We start from the raw sequence: 26,737 nt of genomic DNA on the forward strand, positions 1-26,737 counted from the left end.
TATAATGACAAATTTCATTAAGGAATAAATATATTGGGAAGCAGTAGTTAGTATCCCTAGTCCCTTAAACAGGCTTCTGCAGGATGTTCTTGAGTTCACACCACATATAACTCTTACTGCACGTTTTTGTGCCCGGAAAACTTTAGATTGGCTTGATGAATTACCCCATAAAATAATCCCATATGACATTATGGAATGAAAGTAAGCATAATATGCCAGCTTTTTTCATTTTTCTGACACAATTCGCATCGCAAATAGAGATTTATTAAGACACTTCAGCAGTTCTGTGGTGTGCTCCTCCCAGTTGAATTTATTATCAAGCTGTAATTCCAAGAATTTAACACTCTCCACTTCTTCTATCTGCTTGTCATCGTATGTTAGGCATACACTCGTGGGACACCCATTACAAGTTCTAAATTGCATGGAATGTGTTTTTTCCAAGTTTAGTGACAAAGAATTGGCTAGGAACCAGTGATTAATGTCCACAAATATTTTATTAGCTGATCTTTCTAAGACTACACTTGATTTGCTATTTATTGCAATGTTTGTATCATCAGCAAACAAAACGAACTTGGCATCTGATAATATTACTGATGAAAGGTCATTGATATACACAAGAAAAAGTAAGGGCCCCAAAATGGAACCTTGTGGGACCCCACATGTAATTAGTTCCCAGTTGGATGATGCCTGATAGCTTGATACATGTCTCTTTCCTAATAACACTCTTTGCTTCCTGCCAGAGATATAAGATTTGAACCATTTTGTAGCATTTGCTGTTACACTATAATATTCTAATTTATTTAAAAGGATATTGTCATTTACAGAGTCAAATGCCTTTGACAGATCACAGAATATACCAGTTGCCTACAATTTTTTGTCTAATGAATTAAGCACATTTTCACTGTAAGTGTAGATAGCCTTCTCAATATCAGAACCCTTTAGAAATCCGAACTGCGACTCTGACAATATGTTATTTGAGGTAAGATGGTTATAAAGTCAATTGTACATTACTTTTTCTAAAATTTTTGAGAACGCTGGCGACAGTGAAATTGGACAAAAATTTGATGCTATTTCTTTATCTCCCTTCTTAAACAGTGGTTCACCTTCAGTATATTTCAACACTTCAGGAAATATTCTCCTGATAAACGACTAGTTACACAGATAGCTTTATGTGTTACTTAGCTCAGAATCACATTCTTTAATTAACTTTGCTGATATTTCATCATACCCACTAGACGTTTTTGATTTTAAAGATTTTATGATGGACATTATTTCTGCTGGGGTAGTGAGGGTCAAATTCATGTTATGGAAGTTACTTGAAATGTGTGGTATTCATTGACTTGTCCTACGTTAAGTACAATCTTTATACAGATAGTAATTTAACAGGACTAAATAAAAACAGAAGCAAATCATATCAAATATACCTGTGTTTAAAACCATAGTACTGTGTGTTAATAATTATGAACTGTTACTATCTATTATGAGCTCTGTGTTTACCTCCACAAATGTATTTTTATTCATCAGGTACACAACTTACGTAATATGCTACTGACTGGATGGCGTGTACCCAAATCTAAATAATTTCGGGAAGTCTACACAGAAGAAATAGTAATGATTTAGGAGGTACCTTACTGAATTCTCAAATAATTACGCATGCTCTCAGATTTCGTGGTAAACTGTTGTATAGTTTGGTTTCTATACCTGTACTTAATGCTTTTTCAAATCTGATATATGTTTATTTTTATTTCATGCGAAAATCAAGGCCTCCTGCAAATCAGGGGGGCTGATGTAATATGCTTTTATTCAGAAAACCTCAGTGATCGTCTAAATTTCGGTTGATCAACTCATTATTCTTATTCTACATTCGAAATTATTAGTGGTGAAATTGCTGGTGCTGCTGGGTTTTGCGCCGTTATCGTAGGGTCTGGCGTTCTTGATTGAAGGTGCGGGTGTCAGAGTCATGGAGGTAAGAATTATTTATTCTTACCTCCATGGTCGAAGCTCCATGGTCAGAGTAGTCACATTTGTAGAAATGCCAGATCCATTGGATGTATCATCTTTCAGGCGAATTGCTTTGTAACTAGGTGGAGTCAGTTTGGTGGTTTCCAGTTTTGGTTTGTTGATTTGGTACTGTTACTCTTGGGTTATTGAGGTATGTATAAAACAGAGAAATAGTTTTAATTGTGTACATCGCAATTTTTCCATCACAGTTTGGTAGCAGGACGTACGATCTTGTATAGTGACCGGTCGATGCAACTGAAGTGTTTCCATTCACGGTTATGTCTCTGAAGTACCCATGAGTAATATCATTTGACAGGGTCTCATAGATTTGATGTTTATAGTTGCAAAGGATTCCAGGCGAGAGGTTTTTGTTCAGAAGTCGCACAGAAATTTTACTGAAAATCTGAGAGTCATTTATTTGCAGTGTTTAGCTGAATATGGCCGATACGGCAGCAGAAGGAATTGAAGATCTTCATATAAATACACCCGAAGATGAGATTGATACAAATTATAAACCTCCCCCAGAGAAGACAATAGAAGAACTCTTGGAAGCCGATAAAGAGGATGAAAGTCTCAGAAAATATAAGGAAGCGCTTTTGGGAGAAGCGAAGGAAGGCAAAATTATTGTTGGTAAGTTACTACCTAGTTATTCGCATGAGAATTTGCATATTATTTTTTCTATTACAGTTAACTGATATACTTTGATTCCTTACAGATCCGGATGACCCTAGAAAAGTAATCGTGAAAAAGCTTGTTCTGTGTGTAACTGACAGGCCGGATGTTGAACTTGATTTAACTGGAGATCTCGCACAGCTAAAAAAACAGGTATCATATCACTTGTATCACATAATGTCACTGTACTGTAATTAAAGTAAATAAACCTAATCTTTTAATCATTGCAGGTCTTTGTGATCAAAGAGGGTGTATCATACAGAATACGTATAGAGTTTATTGTACAGAGAGAAATTGTACATGGGCTGAAATATGTTCAGAAAACATACAGACTTGGTGTTCCTGGTAAGTCAGTTAAAATGATGTAGGGATTGCTATTAATTTTTAACATATCATTTTGGAAACAGGTACGGTATGGACATACCGTCACGTTTTATACTCAAATTCTTTGTGTTCATAGTAAATTTAAATTTTATGGTAATTTAAACGATTTAGTGGTGAAATAAATCCACATGTGTTAATATTCGTTTTTATATTAATGAACTCTTTGTGGAGAGGGAAGGTGCAGAAAATTGTCAAAGGTGGAAATTATCTGAATATATTTCCTGTCTGTGCAGTAGGTCCATAAGTATTGTGTGCATAGCAGTGTGATGCCAAGAGATAAATATCAGTGATACGTATTGGAGGTGAAAGCTAGAGATTTGTCAACAGCCAGTGAGCGTGCCCTTTGAGATTTAATTTTGTGACGGACAAGTTTTTTTATGGGTGTGTGGATCTTTTGTGGATACACTGTTCTTGTCTTCTGATTATCATTAAAAAAGTGTATTTTTAGTGAATAAAGCACAGTTAAGTCACTGAGCTGCATGCTGCTGGTTGACAATGCATTCTGTTTCAAACTCTTTTATCTCATGCATGTGGTATTGAACAGCTTATAGGACAGCAGCTATGAATGTGTAATTTTGAAAGTTACTTTGAAATCCTGATTTTTTTTTTTTTATGGAAATCAAATTTTAAATTCATATTTTGAGGAAAATAAATCTTCTGAACATGTTTTTTGGTAAGTAGCTTTCTCACATCTTATTCCCTGATAACTTAGTTTACCTCAGAAGCTGGCCGCTGTGGTCTCGCGGTTCTAGGCGCGCAGTCCGGTACCGCGCGACGGCTACGGTCGCAGGTTCGAATCCTGCCTCGGGCATGGATGTGTGTGATGTCCTTAGGTTAGTTAGGTTTAAGTAGTTCTAAGTTCTAGGGGACTGATGACCACAGCTGTTAAGTCCCATAGTGCTCAGAGCCATTTTTACCTCAGAATTTTAGAGTTTTTGTTTGCTTATGCAGTCCTTAAGAATTTGATGACCTTTGCCTTCATGTGGCTTAGTGTGATGCTCAGCCCTGTGTTGGCTACAGAACATAACTTTTAAGGCCTCTTCTTATATTTGATGACTAAAATGTGTAAAATACTGCACCTATTTTCAGAAACGAAGCAATGGTGTGGATGTATCCAGTTTCTGTAAATTTTTTGCTAAATAATGAAAAGTGATTCATATTGGAGAAATAGAACCACTTTCTAAATTTACAAATCTTCAGAGATTTTTTTGGGTGTCGCAGCTAATAGTCTGAATATCAGTGTTTTGACATTTATTTAAATGCCTATTTTTATTTTTTTTAAAGAAAAAAGAAAACGCAAAAGATATTTTATATTCATTACTATCCAGTTAACTCAAGTATTTTACTGAAATTCTTTTGGGTTTCCCTGCTGAATGGCACTAATACGACAAGATCACCCTTCAGACGTTGATATTAATTTCAATTAATGATAAAGGTGCTTTTTGCCCTCCCTATTACAGGATCATATAGTGTCACATGCATGAATTGTGGGATATATTTATAGTTTTATGCTCATGTTTTTCGTGACAGTTATTGCCTGTTCCCATGTTGGTTGATCATATGTATGCTCTTCGCTACCTTAAAACGGTTTGAAACTTAGCAGTTATCACATTATCTTCTTACATATTCTCGTGCACATTTTTCTTAATCCTTACTAGTTTTTTCTGTGAAAACATATTCAAAATTTCGTACAGCATTTTTCTAATTGTTTCTTTGATTAATGGCAACTGGTTGCACTGTGTATCTGTACAGGAATTTCTGAAGTGTATAGAAAATCGAGGAAAGAGAATTTGTGTAGAAATGTGTATTACAGTGAAGTCAATATTTTCCTCGAATGTGCATTTGTAGTAAACACGTCATTTTCAGAATTACTTGAAAATATTTAAATCTTTGTCACTTCAAAATTGAAGGTTGGCAATACACATCACAAGCAAGAGAAACCATATTGTTACAGCATGTGTTTCACATTGTTAGTTGCATTAGTTGAGTTATGTATTGTCTCTTACAATCTGTTCACATTTGTAATGTATGGAAAGAAACCACCAGTAAATAATGGGCTCTCACGTAACTTAAACTTTTGCAGAATTCGTGTGCTGATTTAGGATGCAATAATCTTACTCAGTCTCACACTGATATTATTTGTGAGTGACACTGCTTAATTATCACCAGCTTGAATAGGTTACTATTTTGATATTGTAGACTTAAGAGGCTTCTGTAAGTAGTTTTTCACAGGTGTGTTGGCATCACTGAGGTTAATGCACAGTTCTGTTGATAATCTTTGTTAAAATTACATTAAAGTTGGGTTGTGCAGTGTATTAATTTTCAAATCTGTTACTGCAGTGGCTAAATTATCATTCTAAAAAGTGCCATGCTCTGTACTTGTGTAAAAACTTGACATTTAACTGGAAGTAAAAAAATCATTTATACATGAAGTACATTATTTAAAGATCTTATACTTCATGAAAATTCCTGTTAATGCTTGCCTCTAAACAATTTGTGAGAGTGAAATATGGTTAGCAGTTTCAAATTTTAGAAACTTGCTTTTAAGTGTAGTTCTAAGTGTAATATAATTGTTACTGAGTTACCTTAATGTTTTTGTGGATAATACAGTAGTAGTACAGTAATGTGAAAAAAATGAGCTTGTGGTATTGCTGGCCAAGAGGCCCCATCCATGGAAGTTTGGCCATAGAGTGCAAGTCTTATTTCAGTTGATGCCACATGGGGCGACTCGTGCTGGCGATAAGGATGAAATGATAACAACACAACACCCAGTCCATGAACAGAGAAAATCTCCAACTCAGGCCCGCTTCGTGGGAGGCAAGCATGTTACCACTCAGCTAAGCAGGTGGGCAGTAATGTGAAGAGATTTGTGAACCATATTAAGAACTACAGGAAAAGTCAGCATTGTGTTCTGCACAACCATCAAGGAAGAATCAAATACCAATAGCCATATCTGGAGTAAGCTATGAGTTCATCAAATTTTGATTGCGCTAGCATGACAAGCAAAGTTCACAGATAATGGGGAAAAAATCAGAATAAACAAGATGTTGATGCCATTAAACAGACAGAAAGGAAGTAATCAGGCTAGCATTGCTAATTTGTCATGAGGGCAGTGGCATTGTACAGTCATGGCTGGTGGTATGCTGAAGTCCTAGATTCAGTGAGAAGGCCACTTGGTGTACACACCTCCTGAATGAGGTGAAGCAGTCAAAACAATCATAATGTTGGTGATACATTAGTTATGCTGATAGTCTCCTTGTAACAATTAAAGTTTGTGCTCTTATAAATAGCCTGTTACATTTGTGAATAAAACACACATTTTTAATGCAATAATAATAAGCATTGACAGACATGGGTGTTCTTTCTTGCAATCATCCTTACAGTTGTAGAGGTTGTCTTTATTTGAAGACAGTATGTAATAAACTGTTAACATAAACATAACCCACACTGTGTACCTGGACAAGAATACAATGAAAATTCCAGTTACCTGTCAGTCAAGAGTCTTTCATTTACACATGTGTAACTGTGTGAAAGGACAGTACAATCTGAAATTGTATCAAGTAAATTGGTTATTTTTCAGAAAATTCCATTTGCTGGTTTGATGTCGGCTGTTTTTGCTTGAGCATAAAGCGCCAAGGTGTAATTTCACAGGCTTAATTTTATTAAACGTAGAATTACAGAGGACCGTGGAATTTGAATTTTTTGATGTTTGTTTCTGCTACTCGCAAATTAATTTGTACTGATCTAGTGATTTATCATTCAGATGGATACACAGTTTTTTAACACATTGACTGCCATGGTATAGTTGGGTTACTGACCCCTTGGGGCCATTTACTTTTTCTCAATATCCTGCTTTAGTTTGCTCCAAGCAAACTTGTTAAGTGCAAATAAAGTGAAAATATGCCATTTTAGTACCTTTTTAAATTTTTTGTGAGTTACATACAATTCACATGGCCCCAGAGTAAAGGTACCAGGTGTGTCATTTACTGTATCACTAATTATTTTAGGTTTGTACTCCCGTCAGTTTTTCATTCCACAGCATTGTTTGTGCACAGTTCCACTATTGCTTTTCTGCAGTGTTGCTACAGTCTTTATTCAGTGTTGTTTGCTCTGTAACAAAGTAATATTGTGGCAGAAGAAAATGTCTCGTAGAAGTTATGAAAATGAACAAAGGCATGTACAGCAGCTTTTTGATGAAGTTATGGACATAAGTGAAGAAGATTCTGTGTCTTTATTTGGTGATAGCTCAGACAAATTTTTACGAGAAGAGACCAGAAGTGAAACCGGAAGGTCTGATGATGGAATCACATCAGTGAAGGTAGGAAGAAGAGTTTTATGTCCACATTCAGTCAAAGAATGAGCTGTAAAAAGCAGGCAACAAAGCACCTCGAACCATGTTAGTGCCATAACTACTGCAGTTGATTCAGGTTCAATTGAAGTAGGGCCTAAGTGTAAGATCAGAAAGTTTGAAGATGAAGATGACACATTTAGAACAAACTCCAATGAGATTGTCTGGGGGCCAGTTACAGGGCAAAAATATGAAAAAAAACTCTACATTTATTCATTCCAGTTCTGGTGTAAATGCTTCTGTTGCACGAACTCTCAAAGGCAAGACACCATACGATTTCTTCAGATATTTTGTAACTGATGAAATTTTAGAATATGTGACTCAACATACTAATTTGTACGCAAAACAAGTCTTAGAAAGTCATTCAGTGACTGTTAATTCACGACTGAAAAAGTGGACTGATGTCAGCAAAACTGAAATTGAACAATTTTTAGGATTTTTGTTATGGATGTTACTAAATGTAAAACCGAAGATTCAAAATTATTGGTCAAGAAATATGCTCTATCACAACAATGTAAAAAACGTTATGTCATGCAATTGTTTTGAACTGCTTTTACGTATGTGGCATTTTCCAATAACAACCAGTGCCCACCGGGAAACCGCTTATTCAAAATTCAACCTCTTATTGATAAATTACTGCAGAGACTTCAAAGTGCAGTTGTTCCGCAGAAAGAAGTTTGCATTGACGAAAAACGTGTGCCATTTTGAGGAAGTTTCATTCAGTATATAAAGAATAAGTGCCATAAATTTGTAATTAAATTGTTCAAACTTTGTCTAAAGGATGGCTACACGTGTAATATGAAGATTCATTTTGTGGGAAGAATGTGAGTCCTGGTGTTTCTTCTGCCACTTCTGTTGTGAGCTTTATGAGTGGGTTACAAAATGAGGATAGAATCTTATAGACAGGCAATTTTTACACAAGTGTTCATCTAGCACGCCAGCTTCTTGAACAGTCAACACATTTAGTTGGTTTTCTTAAACAGAAAACTGAATCTTCAAGATGTTGTACAGGCAAAACTGAAGAAGGGGGAACACAAAGCAAAGGAAAGTACCACAGGTGTAGTAGTACTGACATGGAAAGGCACGAGGGATGTTCTGATGCTGAGTACTATTCATGGAGAAGAAGAAACAAAAGTTCAAACCAGGAAGGGCACAAAGAAAAAACCAACAATGATAATTAACTATAATCAGTCAGTCTATTATAGCTCTTTCTGACCAAATGAAGTCATACTCGCATTGTCTCAGGCGGGGTATGAAATGGTACAGGAAGCTTGCAATTGAATTGCTGACAGGATCAGCACTGGTAAATTACTCATGTGATTTACCAACACATCAACAAGAAGAAGATCTCAATCAGAATTCAGAGGAAGTGACTTTGAGACTACTCCATACAGAAGATGCCGACATCTCTCACCAAAGCCACCGCATTACCTGCAGATTGTGCCCTTGTGGACATGGGAGCAGCCAGACGTAGGTGTACAGTGTGCTACGAAAAAATGAAGAATGAATTTGGCCAAGGCCAAGTTGTCAAGAAATGCAAACTGCATGGAAATGTAAGAATTGTGACTCATATTTTAGCATAGTGGTTTTTCATAAAGCACAGTGAGTGCATGCAGGTGTTGGAGAAACGAAGTGGAATGACCCAAATTTTTCAGTTTCATTGTTGCAATTAGAGTTGAGGAATGTTAATAAAACTGTATGTGATTTGCAATCTACTGTGTAAATAATATGTCAAACTAAATAATAAATAAATAATAAAAAGAAGAAAAGTTCAATACGACTGAGCCATATGAGTTACTCACGAATTCAAAGGTCAATAATTACTCTTGAGCTCTTGAGAACCGTAGACCACGGACATGATTTGTTACTGGCACCATAACCTACTATAACACAGTCACGGCATGCTCCTGTGAGTTACAACTGCACCACAGAGCTTTAATTGGAAAAATGTCTGTGAGTTGTATTTACTTCACGTGGCCCGAAGAGAATACTTCCTGCGAGTTATATTTAACTCGCACGGCAGTCAATGTGTTAAAGGAGATCATTGCCCAGTACCATGTACAACTCTTGGTTTCCATAGTGGGGAAGGCTGAGATATTTATCGATAGGAACTGACCTAGACTTAGACCTCGCTACAGATCAGTCTGTCACCACAGCCAAGATTTGGTGGGGGGGCAATATCACAGTTCTGCTAAATGTTTACAAACTGTACCGTCTTTCAGTTTTATAATCCACTGCTAAATAATATGAAAAGATAACTCCAAGATAAAATCTATAGGTAGTTTATTTATCCCCCAATTCACATTTCCTGCAAGTTTACCCCAACAAATCATACCAAAGGATGAGTTTTGGAGAGATGTTTAATGTGGTGTATGTTAGCCTTGCTGCATGTTTAATGTGTCTGGTATTTTCTTTTGTAAACTTGAGACATTTAATTTTATGTGTGCTCAGACTGTGGCGTGTTATGTCAAACTGTGATGTTTTCATGACATCACTGATCTTGTGCTGTGATTGGCTGACATAAGCAACCCAAGCAACCTCCATGGTAAATTACACTGTGTATTTGTCATATTTATACTTGTGTAATACAAAAATATTCGTTTTAAGTGATATAGCACACACAACCACTCAGCTGCATTGTACATTGCTCTGTTAAAATAGCATGTGTACCCTTGCCTGGATTAAAAATGTTTTTGTTCTGGATTTGTTTACATGTGGTCTGGGTGCACAAAGTTCCTTCGCTTTCGTCCTAACTGCATGTTCCATAAGTTTACCTGATAAATTCCACACTCAATTTGTATTGTTTCCAATCTCATGGTATGCTGCTGTGATTCGCAAGAAATTAACTTGCTGATGAATAATACACACACAAAAGAAACTTGCTAATAAAGAACATTACCTGCAGTCAGCAAGTAAGGAAACTAAAGTAACAGGACATACTTTGCATGTTTTGTTTCTCTGATCATTCGTGAAACTCCATCTAGGTGGTGGTACTTACATTACTGTACTCTATACGTATATTACTATACTCTAGTCCACTCTGGTGAGACATTTGCAAACTTATTTAGACAGTGGACATAAAAGTCAATGGCGGAAACAAAAAAACTCTAAAACAGTATCAAAACTGTAATACTAAACGTTAGCTTAATGAAACATCAAAGCATAATAGATATACGGAGACAGGGACTGTTAACTTCCAGCAGCTCTTGTTTGTTCCATGTTGATGTAAGTGCTGCACATGAAAATTTTGTGCAGATTGCTAGGACAACATTAGGCTGAAACACCAGAGCCTTCATGGCGCCCATAAGAGCTGTACTCTGAGGAAGCCTTACTCTGCAAATGTCTGCCGCCTAGAGCTAAGTGGCATTTTGAGGTGCAGCCTTAAGACTCGCTACTTCCTGTTCGGAAAATATCACTTGATATTACATGTCAAAAGTTCTAAAGACATTGACCAGCATTATTATTTAAATCTGAGTGGTAAATATGCAAAATGCATTCTGATTATTTAATTTCTGTAATATATTATTCAGAAATTTATTCTAATATATTGTTTAGGAGCAGCTCTGCCTCAGCCTTTCCTTTAATTATGAGCCGTGCCTACCGTTAGTGTGGTTAAGACACTTCATGAGTGTGCTCTGTGACAGATTACGGTGATTATCTTTGGAGAAAGACTTTATTTTGCTTAGTTTTGCTTGTCACAACTAGAAAGAGAGAATTGGTCACAGTAGGACATCAACACCTGTGTTATTGCAGTTTTTACACACACCAGTCTATTATGGGGTACACAAAGTGCATTTGCACATATTCTGTGACACCTCATGAGAGTTGGTTTTTTTATTATTTTTTGAGTGTGAAGCACATTTATGCCTTTAGTCGTGAGAATGTTTCTCCTCTACTGTTGACTTATACCACTCTACTTTTCCATGTGTAGTGATCATCATATTGATTAAATTAAAAGAGGTAGCATCTATTCCCTGAAGCAGTATGTTGTTTCCATTCGGGCATAGTTTCAGTGTGAAACTTTATATATAAAGACTTCATTCATCATCATACTTTTGACAAATGGATCAAAACTTATTTTTGTTGAGTTAAAAATGTTACAGTGTAATATATATGGAATGATGCGGCATTCTGAGGTAAAGGAATACTGTTTGTGCATAAACTGATTTTCTATCCTGATAGATCCACTCTTACACCTAACCATTTTGTTCACTTGTTTGCCTTTAAAATATCAATTTTCCAAATAAGGAGCAGCACAAGCAGTTTGAGACCAGCATGCTATCTGCCATTTTCTTAACTAATGACTGAAAATTCATTTTTATGTATTTTTGCTATCATTGGAACTACAGCTGCTGTAGGTAAGTACTGTTTTTGTGCTTCTTTACATGAAAGTAGTGAGTAATGAGTAGTGTCTCTGATACACCAACAATTTGGCACATTCTGCTTTGACACTACATAAATTTAAGCACATTGGGTTAGAATTTCTTTCACAAATGTTAATCCTTGTAATATACCCCCTCAGTGAATTGCTTCTGTTGTTCATAATTTTTGTCCCTTGTTAAGTGATTTAAGTCAGTTACTGTACTTTTTGTTCCAATGCGCATTTGAATAGTGCATGGCATATTTTTAAATCTAGGAGCTATCATCAGACATAGTGCCAGGTAATTACTGACTGCTGAAACATATTTCAGCTGTTTTAAAATGATGAAGTAACAGTGTTTGTTTTCTGGATTGTATTCTAATATTTACAAAATTGTACTAAAATAAGTTATCCAAATGGAAATTATTTGAATATAGAACAAACTTTTCGTACATTCGACAAGATGACAGATGTGGTCTATTTCAATTTGGTCATCCTTTAGGTTTTCAAAAGGACCCAAAAAATCTATTTCTTTAAAGGTTAAAAGGAATGGTAGGACCACAGGATCAAAGTTGTTACAGGATGGGCATAACATCTAGTGATAGTCAAGATTACAAATCCTTTCCCATTAGTGTTATAGAGCACAGTTGAGAAATCTGAAATAAGGGTACACATTTAACTGTAGCTTAGAGGAATGGCATTGTGTAGAAATAAGAGTGGCTGGGCAGGAATTCATGCTGCTGTTCCTCTCAGATGTGTGTCATGAGTTACATGCTACCATTCCTTGTTTTGTGGGGTTTAATGAGGATTTTGTGGTGTTAAGATCTATTCTTATGAGGTATGGTGAAAATAGTGTGAATGGTCAGGGACTTGATTCCAAAAGCATTTCATAGCCCTGGTGAGGAAGTTGTTTTGAAATAGTCAATAATAATAATAATAATAATAAGTAATTTCTGTGTGTTTGGAAAATGGAAAAGCATTGTTGGGATTAACTGTGCAGTTATTCTGTGTGGATATGTATGTTTACCATTAATTTGAGGGTTGTTAAACGATGAATTGAGTGGAAAGGATACAAACTTTCCATGACTACTGTTCACTGGTGAGTTAGACATAGAGTGAAATATGCAGATGATGGTATCTGTTATGTCAAGAAAACGTAAAAATATATAAGTGTATCTTTGAAAATAAATGATGCTGAAATTTTGGTGATCCAGGTTATAATAATGTTGACAATGCTAGCAATGAATGTAAGTTTGACAGTACTTGATTTGCAGTGGGACTTACAAACTTGCGTCTGAGTGTTTTGTCCTGCAACTGCTATGCTTTTATCTACTTTATGACAAATTGTCAATTGGAAACTCTTAATTGTGCATGAAACAGATTTTGTAGGTATGTGTTCAGGGTGAGATTTAGGGGCAGACCAGCAACTGACTGACTACCAACTTAATGCTACTGCCATTCTCAATGTTAGTCATCCACACTAGAGATACTACCTTGTGCACCTCAACAAGTAAAATTTTGTCCTAACATTTATCTTATTTTCAGTAATTGACAAATTCCATGTGTGTAAAATTCTGGCACCCGAAATTATAGCCTGCATGTGACACCTTCTTGAAGTTTTTTGACAGTCGTTGGTTAAGAGCCAAGCTGCTTCATGTGCATGAAAGGTGAAAATCTTGTAGCCCAGTCCAGGCTTTAAGAGATGCTAAATAACTTCTCATTTGAACTGACTAAAAACTTATTGTTTAATGCACATTGGCTGGTTGCGGATTGTCTTTCAAATAAGAAGTCACTAGAACTAAAAGAAACTGACACACATTTTGTACGAATTGCCTTAGTTTTGTGAATGTCACATAGCAGATAGAATTGTCATTCCTAATACCATAAAATCAATAAATAACTCATTAGAAATTAAAAAAATAATTATAACATTTCTGGCTCACAATTTGGCGCCTCCCTAGGGGCCCGGGGATTAGAATAGGCCCGAGGTATTCTTGCCTGTCATAAGAGGCGACTGCTTTTAGTCTCTCATGTTTCGGCCTGTGTGATGGTCCCCCGTCAGGTTTGACCTCCATTTCTCAAAATTTTCCCGAAGAGCAAGCCAATTGGAGAAGGGCGCTTTACATGGTGCATCGTGTCGATCATGAAAAGAGATCTTTAGCCCACTTTCTCGGCGTCGCATTGCAGTCCCGCCCATTCTCCATCTCTTGGGCAATGACACCTTTTCCACCAAGCACTATGTAGTGTCACTTTCTGTGCCAACGATGATGATGGACTTCTTTGCACCTCATATCCAGCACTTTAACCAGTCCGTTGTGGTTGGGCCGCCATGTACCCTGTTGGTTGTAGCCGCCTGACTACACGGGGATCGCTTTGCTGATGCCTGCGCCGTTAACTCCCCATGTATGCCAAGGAGTAGATGCCCATCACCCTGGGGCATCGTTATTCCCGGCAATGGCCATCCTGCCAGGTGGCCTTTGCTGTGGTTGTGTGGCACCCGTGGAGAGGCCTTCTGGTTGCAGTAGGTGGGATCAGAGCGGATGACACACCATGAAGCATAGTACGTCATCTCTTGCTGTTGGTCTGCCGCCAGTAGTCTCTAAGCAGGCATAGTCTAACTTCAATGCTAAGAAATATGACCCCAAGTCATTCCCCTCCCTGGCCACACCATGGGAGGAACGCGAGGCTGAGGATGGCAGTGAAGCTTATTCATCCCGGTACCTCGTATGCACGAGAGTTGATGGAGAATCTTTCATGCCCATGAAGCCTCAGTCTTTTTTGTGGAGCATTTGGAGAACAAGTTTGGGGAAGTGGAGGGCTTTTCCAAAATGCGCTCTGGGTCAGTTTTGATAAAAACAGCATCCTCTGCCCAGTCACGGGCATTACTTGCTTGGCATGTGTTACTATCACACCCCATAAGAGCTTAAATACGATCCAGGGTATTATATTCCACAGGGACCTTATTTTGCAGTCTGGCAATGAGCTGCGCGCCAGTTTAGAGCGGCGAGGTGTTCATTTCGTCCGTTGCATCTATCGGGATCCGAGGTATAACCAGGTTGCCACTGGTGCCTTCATCTTGGCCTTAGAGAGTGACACGTTGCCCAAGAAGGTCAAGGTGACGGTCTACTGCTGTGACGTCAAGCCATATATCGCTCCCCCTATGCGGTACTTTTAAGTGCTGGAAGTTTGGCCATATGTCTTCCCACTGTACTTCCAGCCCCACCTGTCAAGACTGTGGACGTCCATCACATCCCAATACTCCATGTGCCCCGCTCCCCATCCATGTCAAGTGCAGAGAGCATTATTCACCTTGCTCGCCACACTGCAGGATTTTACAGAAAGAGAGGGAAATCATGGAATATAAGACCCTAGACCGACTGACCTACACTGAGGCTAAGCAGAAATTTTAGTGCCTACATCCTGTGGCTGTGACCACCTCATATGCTGCTGCTATGAGAACAGTTGTTGCCCCATCAGTTCCTTGCATTCCTGTCACCTTTCAGAACCAGGAGACTACACTTGTCCCCTTGATGGTTGGGGGCTCTTCTCTCCCTATTGCTCCTGCACCACCTACTTCAGGAGCAACACCCCCTCACCCCCCCCCCCCCCCCCTCCCCTCACCCCTCAACCATTGGGGATTACAGTCCCCATTTCTGAACCAGAGAAGCGTAAGACTTCTTCGGCTCCTCTCGCTAAGAAGGGTTCCCTTGGGTCACTGCCTTCCCAGGTTTCTGCTAGTGGGAAAGATGACACTTGCCAGTGGGTGAAGAGCCCAAAAGCAGCTGGTCGTAGGGCTTCACACTCATCCTCAGTCCTGGAGATTGTTTCAGTGAAGTCCTTCCAGCCAAGGAAACCCAAGGAGCAGTACAGGAAATGACACAGGAAATAACTGTCTGCAATGTATATTTTCCTCCAAATGGTGCAGTACCCCGGAATGTATTAGCTGCACTGATTGATCGTCTCCCTAAACCTTTCTACTTTTGGAAGATTTTAACACCCATAACCCCTTGTGGGGTGACACCATGCTTACTGGCCGAGGCAGATACGTCGAAACTTTATTTCTCAGTTTGACCTCTGCCTCTTAAATACTGGAGCCGCCACACATTTCTATGTGTCTCGACATAGTTACACCACCATTGATTTATCAATTTGCGGCCCAGGACTTCTCCCATCTATCCACTGGAGAGCACATGACGACCTGTGTGGTAGTTACCATTCCACATCTTCCTGTCACTGCCCCAGCGTCAGGCCCATGGACGCGTGCCCAGATGGGCTTTAAGCAAGGCTGTCACCATTGAATCTCCCCCACACGGTAACATCGATGTGATGGTTGAGGAGCTGACTACAACAATTGTATCTGTGGGAGAAAACATGATCCCTCGCTCTTTAGGGTGCCCCCGGCGAAAGTCAGTCCCTTGGTGGTCGCCGGAAGTCGCTGAGGCAATTACAGAGCATCAGCGAGCTCTGCAGCAACATAAGCGGCACACTTCCCTAGAGCATCTGATAGCCTTTAAGTGGCTCCCCGCCCGTGTACACCAGCTTATAAAATGATGGAAACAGGAGTGTTGGGAGAGGTACATGTCGACCATTGGGTGCCATATGTCACCTTCACAAGTCTGTACGAAAATCGGACGTCTTTTTGGGTACCACACCTCGACAGGTGTCCCTGGTGTTACCATCAATGGCGTGCTATGTACCAAAGCAAACGTGATTGTTGAGCACTATGCTTGAGCAGCTGCGTCGGGGAACTACGCCCCCCCCCCCCCTTTTCGCTCCCTCAAACGGCGGATGGAAAGGAAAGTCCTCTCATTCACTACATGCCACAGTGAACCCTGTAACGCCCCATTTACAGAGTGGGAGCTCCTCAGCGCACTTGCAAATTGGCCTGACACAGCTCCTGGGCCAGGTCGGATCCACAGTCAGGTGATGAAACATCTCTCATCTCCCTACAAGTACCATCTCCTCATCACCTTCAACTGGATCTGGTGCGATGGCGTCTTTCCATCACAATGGCGGGAGAGCACCATCATTCCGGTGCTCAAACTCTGTGAAAACCCGCTTGATGTGGACAGCTATTGGCCCATCAGCCTCACCAACGTTGTTTGTAAGCTGCTGGAACGTATAGTGTGTCGGCGGTGGGGTTGGGTCGGGTTGGGTCCTGGAGTCACGCTTACTGGCTCTATGTCAGGGTGGCTTCCGCCAGGGGCACTCTACCACTGATAATCTTGTGTCCCTAGAGTCTGCCATCCGAACAGACTTTTACAGACGCCAACACCTTGTTGCCGTCTTTTTTGATCTACGAAAATCGTATGACACCACCTGGCGACATAGTATCCTTGCCACATTATATGAGTGGGGTCGCTGAGGCCCACTTCAGATTTTTATCCAGATTTTCCTGTCGCTTCATACTTCCCGTGTCCAAGTTAGTGCCTCCCATAGTTCCCCCCCTCCCCCCATATCCAGGAGAATGGGGTCCCGCAGGGCTCTGTATTGAGTGTATCACTATTTTTAGTGGCCATTAATGGTATAGCAGCAGCTGTAGGGCCTTCCGTCTCACCCTCTCTGTATGCTGACGACTTCTACATTTTGTACTGCTCCACCCATACTGGTGTTGCTGAGCTTTGCGTACAGGGAGCCATCCACAAGGCGCAGTCATGGGCTCTCGCCCACAGCTTCCAGTTTTAGCCGCTAAATCGTGTGTCATGCACTTCTGTCGGCATTGTACCATTCATCCAGAACCCAAACTTTACCTTCATGATGATCCACTCACTGTAGTGGAGACATCAATTCTTAGGAATGGTTTTCGATGCCCAATTGACTTGGCTGCCTCACCTTCTTCAGCTTAAGCAGAAGTGCTGGGAGCACCTCAATGCCCTCCGCTGCCTGAGCAACACCAACTGGGGTGCAAAGTACTCTACTCTGCTGCAGCTCCACAAAGCCCTTGTTCAATACCGCCTTGAGTATGGGTGTATGGTTTACAGTTCTGCAGCGCTCTCAGCGTTGCTTGTACTCGACCCAGTGCACCACTGTGGCATTTGCCTAGTGGCAGGAGCTTTTAGAACGAGTCCGGTGACCAGTGTCCTGGTGGAGGCCGGAGTCTCTCCATTACTGGTTAGGCATGCACAACTGCTCGCCAGTTACGTTGCACACATTCATAGTTCTCCTGAGCATCCGAATTACCTTCTCCTTCTTCCACCAGCAGCAGTTCATCTCCCACATCGGTGGCCCAGGTCAGGGCTAACGATTGCAGTTTGTATGCAATCCCTTCTGTCTGAACGGGAATCATCCCCTATACCACCTCCCATCCAGGTCCGTCCGCATATAACTCCATGGTGTACACCTAGGCCGCAGACTCATCTGGACCTTTCGAATGACCCTAAGGACTCAGTTACTCCTGCCACTCTCTGCTGTCACTTCCTCTCGATTCTTGATGTGTCCTGGGGCTCTGAAGTGGTTTACACCGACGGCTCGATGACTGATGGTCATGTAGGCTTCGCCTAGGTCCACAGAGGCCATTTTGAACATAATTCCTTTCCTGATGGCTGCAGTGTATTCACTGCAGAGTTGGTGGTCATCTCTCATGCACTTCAGTATATCTGTTCATGCCCCAGGGAATCGTTTCTTCTGTGTACTGATTCCTTGAGCAGCCTACAAGCTATCCACCAGTGCTACCCCCGCCATCCATCCAGGAGTCCATCTATGCCCTGAACCGGTCCCTTCGTTCAGTGGTGTTTGTGTGGACCCCAGGACGTGTCAGCATTCCAGGCAACGAAGTTGCTGACAGGCTAGGCTGGCTAAACAGGCTATGCAGAAACTGCTTCTGGAGATGGGCATCTCTTAATCTGACCTGCGTTCTGATTTATGCTGTAGGGTTTTTTGGCTCTGGGAGACGGAATGGCATAACAGTACACACAACAAACTCTGTGTCATTAAGGAGACTACGAATGTGTGGAAGACTTCCATGCAGGCTTCTCACGGGGAATCAGTTGTCCTCTGCCGGCTCTGCATTGATCACACTTGGGTAACCCACAGTTACCTCCTGCGTCGTGAAGACCCGCCTGGTTGACAGTGGTCCATATTCTGGTGCAGTGTCCCACTTTGACTGCCCAGCAACGAAATGTTGGGTTACTAGACTCATTGCCGCTAATTTTATCTGACAACGCCTCATCGGCTAATTTAGTTTTACGTTTTATTCATGAGGGTGGGTTTTATCATTTGATCAAAGTTCTAGCACATGTCCTTTGTCCCTCTGTGTCCTCTGCCCTAGTGCTTCTACGGTGGAGGTTTAAATGCGTTGCTGGCTGTTCCTTTTTTATTCTCGTGGTCAGTCAGCCATGGTAATCTGCTTGGTTGTTTTAATCTCTTCATCCCGTTTCTTGCGTTTCTGTGGTTTTCTTGTCTCCTTTTGTCCATTTACATGCTTGTTGCCCTTCGTTCTTGTGATGTTTCCTTTCATTCCGTTTTGAGTTGTCAGTCTCATTTATTTTATTCTTATACTAGTGGCATTGTTTTATTCAGAACAAGGGACTGATGACCTTGTAGTTTGGTCCCTTTCCCCCTCTTTTAATCCAACCATTCATAATTTGGTGTGCCTTTTTGGTGAGGCAGTAGAGCCCACAAATTTGAACGCCGTTTTGTCTTGTTTGCACTTGAAATCCATTGCCCATTAATGCTCAGAATTGCATTATAGGCCACCTCATATGTTCTAATAAAACGTCCAGAGAAGCAGTCCTCTGCTGAAGTTTGTGCTGCTGAGTATGGAGTTTTTGACTCAAACAAACACAGAATTTTTGGTGCCCAGAATTTCCATTCATGATCTCGTGTAAAACATTGAGCTAAATCAGGTTAAGGTCGTCTGACAGTTCATAGCAAAATGATTGTGTGCACAGTTATTTTTGTCTATTTGATGTATCACTTTGTTGATAAATACAGGACGGCCAAATATTATTGTCCTGATTACTCTGTCCACCACTTATGCAAAACATGTTCATTTCATTTCATGAGTTTCACAATGAATGTCAACAGATTAAAGATCTCCCCACTAAAAGTAATATTGTTGAACAGATTTTACATTTTGTGGGCTTTCCAGTAGCAACACTTATTTCAAATAGCTATGATAAACAAATGACAGACAGTTTATCATGCTTGCTTTTCAACTTCAGGAGTCACCGATGTAATTGTTCTTCTCTAAAGAAAAATGAGGAATTAGATGTAAAGAAATTGTATTAGAAGAAACTAAAGAAAGTTGAAATTTTGTTTCAATTTTAAAATATTAAATAAGTCCACTAAATCAATTGTCGGAGGACATAAAGCAGTTTCATCAAAAAATTATTTTTAAATCAGTGATTTAAAAAAGCAAAAAGTGTTAATTGGTAGGGAGCACATAACTGTTAAAATTACATCATGAAGAAAATATCAAAAGCTTGAATGTACTTTTGTGGTTTCCTTGTTACTTGGCTGACTCCTTTGACTCCACTTACTTTCTTATCAATCCTTATACAGTCCATGCTCATACTCAATCTTAATGACCCTGTCATTGGTGAGTGTGAAATACCAATCCTCTTCTTTTCATTTTTAGATTTTAATATTTATTAAACAAACATTTGCACTGCACTTTTTTGCTCTAATGGATTGTTGTTGCTGAAAAAGATTTGGGATTAATTTGTAATGCGTTTTTTTTTTTTTTTTTTTTTTTTTTTTTTTTTTTTTTTTTAACTTGTGGTTTTGTGCTTTGATGAACTTTGTAGGCTGTAGCAGAACATTTTATAATAAGCTACCACACAAGAATGTTAAAATTTTTGCCATATTCCCTTAGCTTTATTTCTGACTGTTGCACTGGTTAAATATGTAGCCTCTAAAACACTGTAACACTTGCATACCTGCTTCAAAACATTGTAGTTCTTGCACATATTTCATCTTCAAAAATTTTGCTTTTGTGAATACCACATCATAAATGTGGTTGAATGTAGGGTGCAAGTAACATGGGACTACTCGAGACTGCAAACAGTTTGGGAATGGATTAAGTAGATAATGTCTTACTTCAGTTTTGTTAACTTGTGTACAAAATTGTTAAAACCCAAATCATTTTGTCACCCACCAAAGGTTCTCATGACAGTCAACTTCGAGCTAATGGATTGCCAGCTTGAAATGCCTGCAAAACAGTGAAAGTAGTGTAAGAAAATAGTGAAATGTAATTGCTGAAAATTGGGGGAATAATTGTACGAAATTTTCACTGATAGCGTTCAGCCCAAAAATTACAGTGGTGCTCAGTTATGCAGGGTGTCCCAGATGTCTCGTAATGAGATACAGTGTGCTTCCTGGCCCATTGCAGGCAGTGCCAGATAGTGCTTCCACTCCTCAGAGAAGGGCAATGGATAGTACATTATGGAGTGAATCAAGAAAAATAATTAACAATGTTACTGAACTGGAGAGCAAAAGGAACTGCTCCAACCCCTATCTCAGCCTACAGGATGAACAGTGACATACTTAAGGACAAGCTTCAGATCTCTAAGAAGAATTTGCGAATTTTGTATGGATAATCCTGGGAAATAACCAGAAACTCCTGGCAAAAAGAGAGAAATTCAAAAGTTTTTCTGTTAGGTGATGCTTTGGAACTGCATTCCCCTTTGTTTGAATTATTTTAAAGTGTTCGTGTGTGTGTGTGTGTGTGTTCGTGTGTTCGTGTGTGTGTGTGTGTGTGTGTGTGTGTGTGTGTGTGTGTGTGTGTGTGTGAGAGAGAGAGAGAGAGAGAGAGAGAGAGAGAGAGAGAGAGAGAGAGAATTTGTTTGCCAGTAGGTGGCTGAAGTCATAATAACAAAATCCATTTTTTAGAAACCTCGCATGTTGTGTTATGGTTAAGACACTGGCTTAGTAAGCTGAAGGTAATTGACTTGAGTCCTGTCATATGTCAGTTTTTTACATCCTAGTAGAAATGACTGTCTTCATTTATTTATTCATGGCTGCATAGTGTGATATCTGGTACTGTAACCTACATGACTGTACAGGCAGTTTCAAGAACTCTGTCCTTCCCCTGGGGACCTCTCCTCATTATTAGCACCTATACATCCTGCGTAGAATGCAGTCCTACTTTTGGACTTCCTTATTCTCTTTCACTTAAGCCAAAATTATGTTGGATAACTTTTACAAGGGCTTCTTCAGATAATCAAAGACATCTACTTGGTGCAGTAGACTACTCCCAGCCTGCGGAAATTTTGACCAGTGCTCAAGGAAAATATTGACTGGACATCAGGGTAGTACATCTTTGCAGAATATTTTGTTGTCTGTGAGATTCACGTGGAAAAAGTGTAGAATGAGAGGTCTGTACTGCTACAGCATGGAGATATTATTGATTGGCAGTTGCATTTCATTGTAGAAATGAAACAGCCACAGAAATGTTCTGTCTGGTCAAGCTTTGATAGACAGTAATATGACTGTTGGTAAATGTTAGCAGAATGATGTAGGCATTATGGGATGGGGAACCTCCTCCAGAAAGTGTTGGATCAAGGAAGTGTTTTTTAAGAAGGTCAAACTAAAATTCTGGACTAAATCCACAAAAGGTGACTCCCATGGTCAGATGAAGTGTGGAAAATTTGAAATATGGTTTACAAATATGTTTCTCCCAAATCTTCCTCTTAAGTCAATCATTGTGATAGAGAACATTCCATATCATTACAGAGAGCCGGATAAGAAAAACCACACTATGATATACCAAAAGTAAGGATGTTGCAGTGGCTGCAAAAGGGGTGTAGTGCCTGTAGTGAGAGAATGAGGGGGCAGGCCCTGTTTGCTTTAATTCAAGCATGTAGACCTGCTTAAAGAAGTGTGAGATCAACAAAATGTGATTTGGGTACAGTAAAACTGACTGCTTGTTACCACAGTGGAAGTCCCACTACTGCAGATTTTGAATTTTATATGAGGAGCGATACAGAATTAATAGCAACAATTACCTTTGTTCAACAGGAAACTATAAATTTATATTTCATGACTCCTGTATGCTTTTATCATGCCCATCTCAGTTTTTACTTCTGTAGATGCACCCTATCCAGCAGTCAACAGCTGTTACAGCAGCAGCCAGTAGGTGCCACTGCAAGCGCTGTTTGGAGCACTAATTGTATGTGAACCCAAGTGTGGTGTCAGCACTGTGTAACAGTGCGGCTTGTTCCCCTGCACTTACCATCACCCCTCAGCAGCCTGTGTACTGGGAGGCAGAGGATAGAGTTTGCTTCCTCTGCTCCCTGGAGTCCCCTCAGAATTCATTCTTATTCTTGTTAATAGGCCATCTCTTTAGGTACCCTTTTTAAATCCATTGTTTACTAGATTTTTTTAATGACCATGCCTTTCCTATGCCTGAATATTGAACATTCCACTTTGAACAGCCTCTGTAAGTAAATATTTTTGCAATCTCTGTTAAGTTAGTTGGCCGAATTCTCTGCGTGCACAAACATGTAAAGTGCTACAATGCTAGAGTACTTCTCTCTTACAGCTCATACTATTAATGTTATAACAACTCAGAAAAAAATTCAAAGTGTGGGAATAAACACTGTCTGCATATGATGTTGTGTCATTAAATAAATAGTGCGGGAGTAAATAGTATAATGTATGGTAAAACTTTACAAAGGGCTGTCCACATTATTAACTTGAATTATGTGATAGTAACACTTGCCACGAGGAATTGTGGGAACCTGCTAATAATAATAATGTGGAAGCAATTATGGAAAGTCAGTAAGTGGCAGCTATCTATCATGTCGGTGCATTGTCTAGTCCCGTGCAGTGATCTTATATAGACAATCAAGTGCCTTAAATGCTATCTGTATGTGCACCAATCTGAGATCTTTGAATCCAGAAGGATATATTCTTTTGACACTTAGTAACACCTTCTTCCTGCACTTTGGAACAACTTGTGTTCTTCTATTCCCCTGAATATGTCCATTCTTTTCACTTTATCTGCTGTCCTAAGTCCTTTTTTTTTTTCTTTTTTTTTTTCAAACGTCACTTTGTGTAATTCCGCAACACATTTGCCACCATATTTATCACTTTGTTTCAATCATGTTTCCACACACATTTCTCTACAATAGTTTTTCCAGCCTACTACCATCTTCAGTTACACAAAGTTAATCTGTTTAACTCGTAGATAAATCAGTGGCAAAATTTTGTAAAACTTTAATTTTCTTCCCAAAACCAAGAGTTATGTAAATGCTACAGTCTTCAACTTTACTGCGTACAATCAGTACCTTTACGAGCAATAATGGTCTTAATTTGACTGCACTTTGCATTTTCTCTCTCTGGTGTGAATTGTGCACCACTTTGCTACATTACTTTCATAATTCAGAAAGACATAGTCATTAAAATGAAGTAATTCTCACACCTGAACTGCTAAAACATTGGAAGAAAATTGTATTCTGTTCAAAAGAGGGAATTCTCATAAGTTACTTAAAAGAACACCAAATGCAGCATTAACAACTACAGTTGCCTTGTAAGATGTTTAAAAGACTGGGAAAGTTGGCTCAGATAGTTAAAAGTTAATGTATGTAAAAATTGTGTGCTTTTGATAAAAATTCTTTCGGTTGGCCTGATATGCAGTGGTTGTTCTTGGTGGTGCTAAACAGAAATGGTCAAGTAGAAGCGAACTTACTTTGAAGCATTGCATATGAATACAGGTATAAAATAAGTTTGTTTGTTGGTGAAACTCCTGTTCATTTTTGCCAGTAACTGTAAATGTTAAAAATTTCTGTGTTACAGTGGACAAGATGACGCATATGGTAGGCAGCTATCCCCCGAAGACTGAAGTGCAGTCATACACGACACCACCTGAAGATGCACCATCTGGGATGGTGGCACGTGGAAGCTATGTTGTACACTCACTTTTTACTGATGATGATAAGCATGAGCATTTGAAGTGGGAGTGGAGTTTTGAAATAAAGAAAGACTGGAAGGACTGAATACCACTTTTGCAGACTGTGCGTGATTGCCGTGAAAAACCAGCTGTTGGTGCTGTTAGTTGCCTTGCCCTGTCCTGACATTATCCTGACCTTTCTGCCGGGAAAAAAATCTGGTACACTCCTTTTATATTCCTGTCATATAGACCATGCTCCTGTCTCCCTATTGTTTATATTTTCACCCTGTACAGTGAAGTCACTTGTAGTGGTTCTCCAGATTGTTTTGGAGGACCATACGACTATTGCATTCTAATTTTATCTTCCATGATGCAAATTGCTTACAACACTGGTTGGAAAATATGTTGTTCAGGTCAGGAAAATTGCCTTCCACAACTCTTCAGTTTGTATTATACTTGATTTGTATTAATTTTGTCACTGTCAATTAGTGATGTAATACCTAACAATGGTACTTACCAACAGAATTGTAAATCTATTTTCCTCATAAAAAGTATTAGTTTAGGTGGCATTTTTAGGTTGGTTTTATAGTGTCAGTACTTCAGAGTAGTTCGTTTCTTTTTGTAATACTGTTTTGTAATTTACTGTTTCTGTTCTCACATTGCTTCCATTTCCATGGCGAAGCTGTTGTGATTGTGTTTCCTGATACAGTTTTGTAGTTTTTATACTTGCAATATATATAGATAAGAGATCCTGTAATGAGTTTCATCACATTTCTCTGGCATTATGTGCATTCTAAAGGATAAAAATGTCAATACTTATTCTTACGTAATGAATTCACCTGTGTGTTCATATGTCAACAGCATATCTGTGCAGTATTATTGCGCAGTTGTCATTTGTTCCCAATGATATCTGAGACTCATATTCTTTTCTGATGATGACAGTATCTGCACATTATTCAAAATTATAAATCAAATTTGCATTTAATGTGTAAATTGTATGTAACTGAACAAATTTAATTCCTCTGAACTTTGACATTTGAGGAGACTATAAATCAATAGTAAATAGATACTAGTTTTGGATATATTGGAATTGAGGAGCATGTTTCCCAGAAGCAGGTATTGTTTTTTATAATACTTTAGAAACCAAAGTGCAATCTAATTTTAGTATGAATTGAGACCAAGATAAATATAGCCTTGGATGTGCAGGTTGCATGTGTCATAAGTTGGGATGAGTTGGAGCTGGCTGTGTACTGATGGAATGTTGAGTAGGTTTTCTGGTGCATGTTTGGAGACATATGCTACTTATTCATGTACCACGAGGGCCTGCTACACCTCGTTGTGAAACTGGAGTCATAGTATTTTGGTGGAAATTTTTTTATTGACATAGTCTGTAGTTTAGGTGAACCTATTTAGACAGTATTGAAACTTTTTGATATTGTCCACATGCCTCGATGCAAAGTAGCCTTTATGTAAAGAGTGTAGTTTCTTAAACATGTGTGATGTGAAGAAATATTTACTTAAACTGTGCTACAGCTTATACACATATATATATTATATATACATTATAAACATTAAGCTTTTGTTTCACTTCGAGGAGATGGAAATTAAAGCGTCTTAGGTATGATGGTGGAGCTTTCATTATTTATTAATGCATCTGCTATTATAAGAACAATGTTGGAAGTTTTGCCATTATGTTAAGGATGTGTGTTTCTTGATTAAGTGGAGATGTAACAAAATGTGATTAAATGGAGATGTATAAGTGTAATCAAGTGTTTGCTGTTGCCTTGGAAATACATTTATGTAATGCACTGTTTAGGTTTTATTTCATTGATTCCCTGTAAGATAAACCTATTTTTTGTGCTGTAATGAATGAAAGGTGGTAAAATAGTAAGGAAGTGGCTCTAATAAAGATCAAAAAGACAAAAGGAGAAAGGATCATTTGTAGAGATATTGGATAATACATATGTATAATGAGAAGTCAGTCTGTTGGAAAATAGAACAATGTTTCATTAATATTCTTTCCTCCCCTGCATTTTTTCACAGTAGTAAGTTCTTTCATCTGGGATTTCTATTGTTTGTTCCCCCCTCCCCTCCTTTTCTTTTTACCCTGGTCAACTACCCGGATGAGCTTAGCTTGTTA

At 39.1% G+C, this 26,737-nt stretch overlaps 1 protein-coding gene across 2 annotated transcripts; it reads left to right on the forward strand.

Moving 5' to 3' along the window:
• Window positions 1-1,998: 1,998 nt before the first annotated feature.
• Window positions 1,999-26,405, forward strand: LOC124776450 (rho GDP-dissociation inhibitor 1-like). 2 transcript variants are annotated; one of them, XM_047251459.1, is made up of 6 exons: window positions 1,999-2,152; window positions 2,426-2,631; window positions 2,717-2,826; window positions 2,904-3,018; window positions 11,755-11,763; window positions 24,504-26,405. In XM_047251459.1, the coding sequence occupies exons 2-6, from the start codon at window positions 2,439-2,441 to the stop codon at window positions 24,701-24,703; spliced, it is 627 nt and encodes a 208-aa protein (XP_047107415.1). In that variant the 5' UTR covers window positions 1,999-2,152; window positions 2,426-2,438; the 3' UTR covers window positions 24,704-26,405. The 2 variants fall into 2 exon arrangements, with proteins under 2 accessions (XP_047107415.1, XP_047107416.1); XM_047251460.1 differs by lacking the exon at window positions 11,755-11,763.
• The last annotated feature ends 332 nt before the right edge of the window (window positions 26,406-26,737 follow it).

This window comes from Schistocerca piceifrons, chromosome 2 (genome assembly GCF_021461385.2).
Source record: "Schistocerca piceifrons isolate TAMUIC-IGC-003096 chromosome 2, iqSchPice1.1, whole genome shotgun sequence".
In the NCBI taxonomy this organism is placed as follows: Eukaryota; Metazoa; Arthropoda; class Insecta; order Orthoptera; family Acrididae; genus Schistocerca; species Schistocerca piceifrons.

Bases quoted from the DNA above. Each gene is read 5' to 3' on its own strand.
- LOC124776450 (XM_047251459.1), top strand. From the start codon at position 2,439: ATGGCCGATACGGCAGCAGAAGGAATTGAAGATCTTCATATAAATACA. The intron at 2,632-2,716 runs GTAAGTTACTAC...GATTCCTTACAG, and splicing joins GGAAGGCAAAATTATTGTTG to ATCCGGATGACCCTAGAAAA. The intron at 2,827-2,903 runs GTATCATATCAC...TAATCATTGCAG, and splicing joins TCGCACAGCTAAAAAAACAG to GTCTTTGTGATCAAAGAGGG.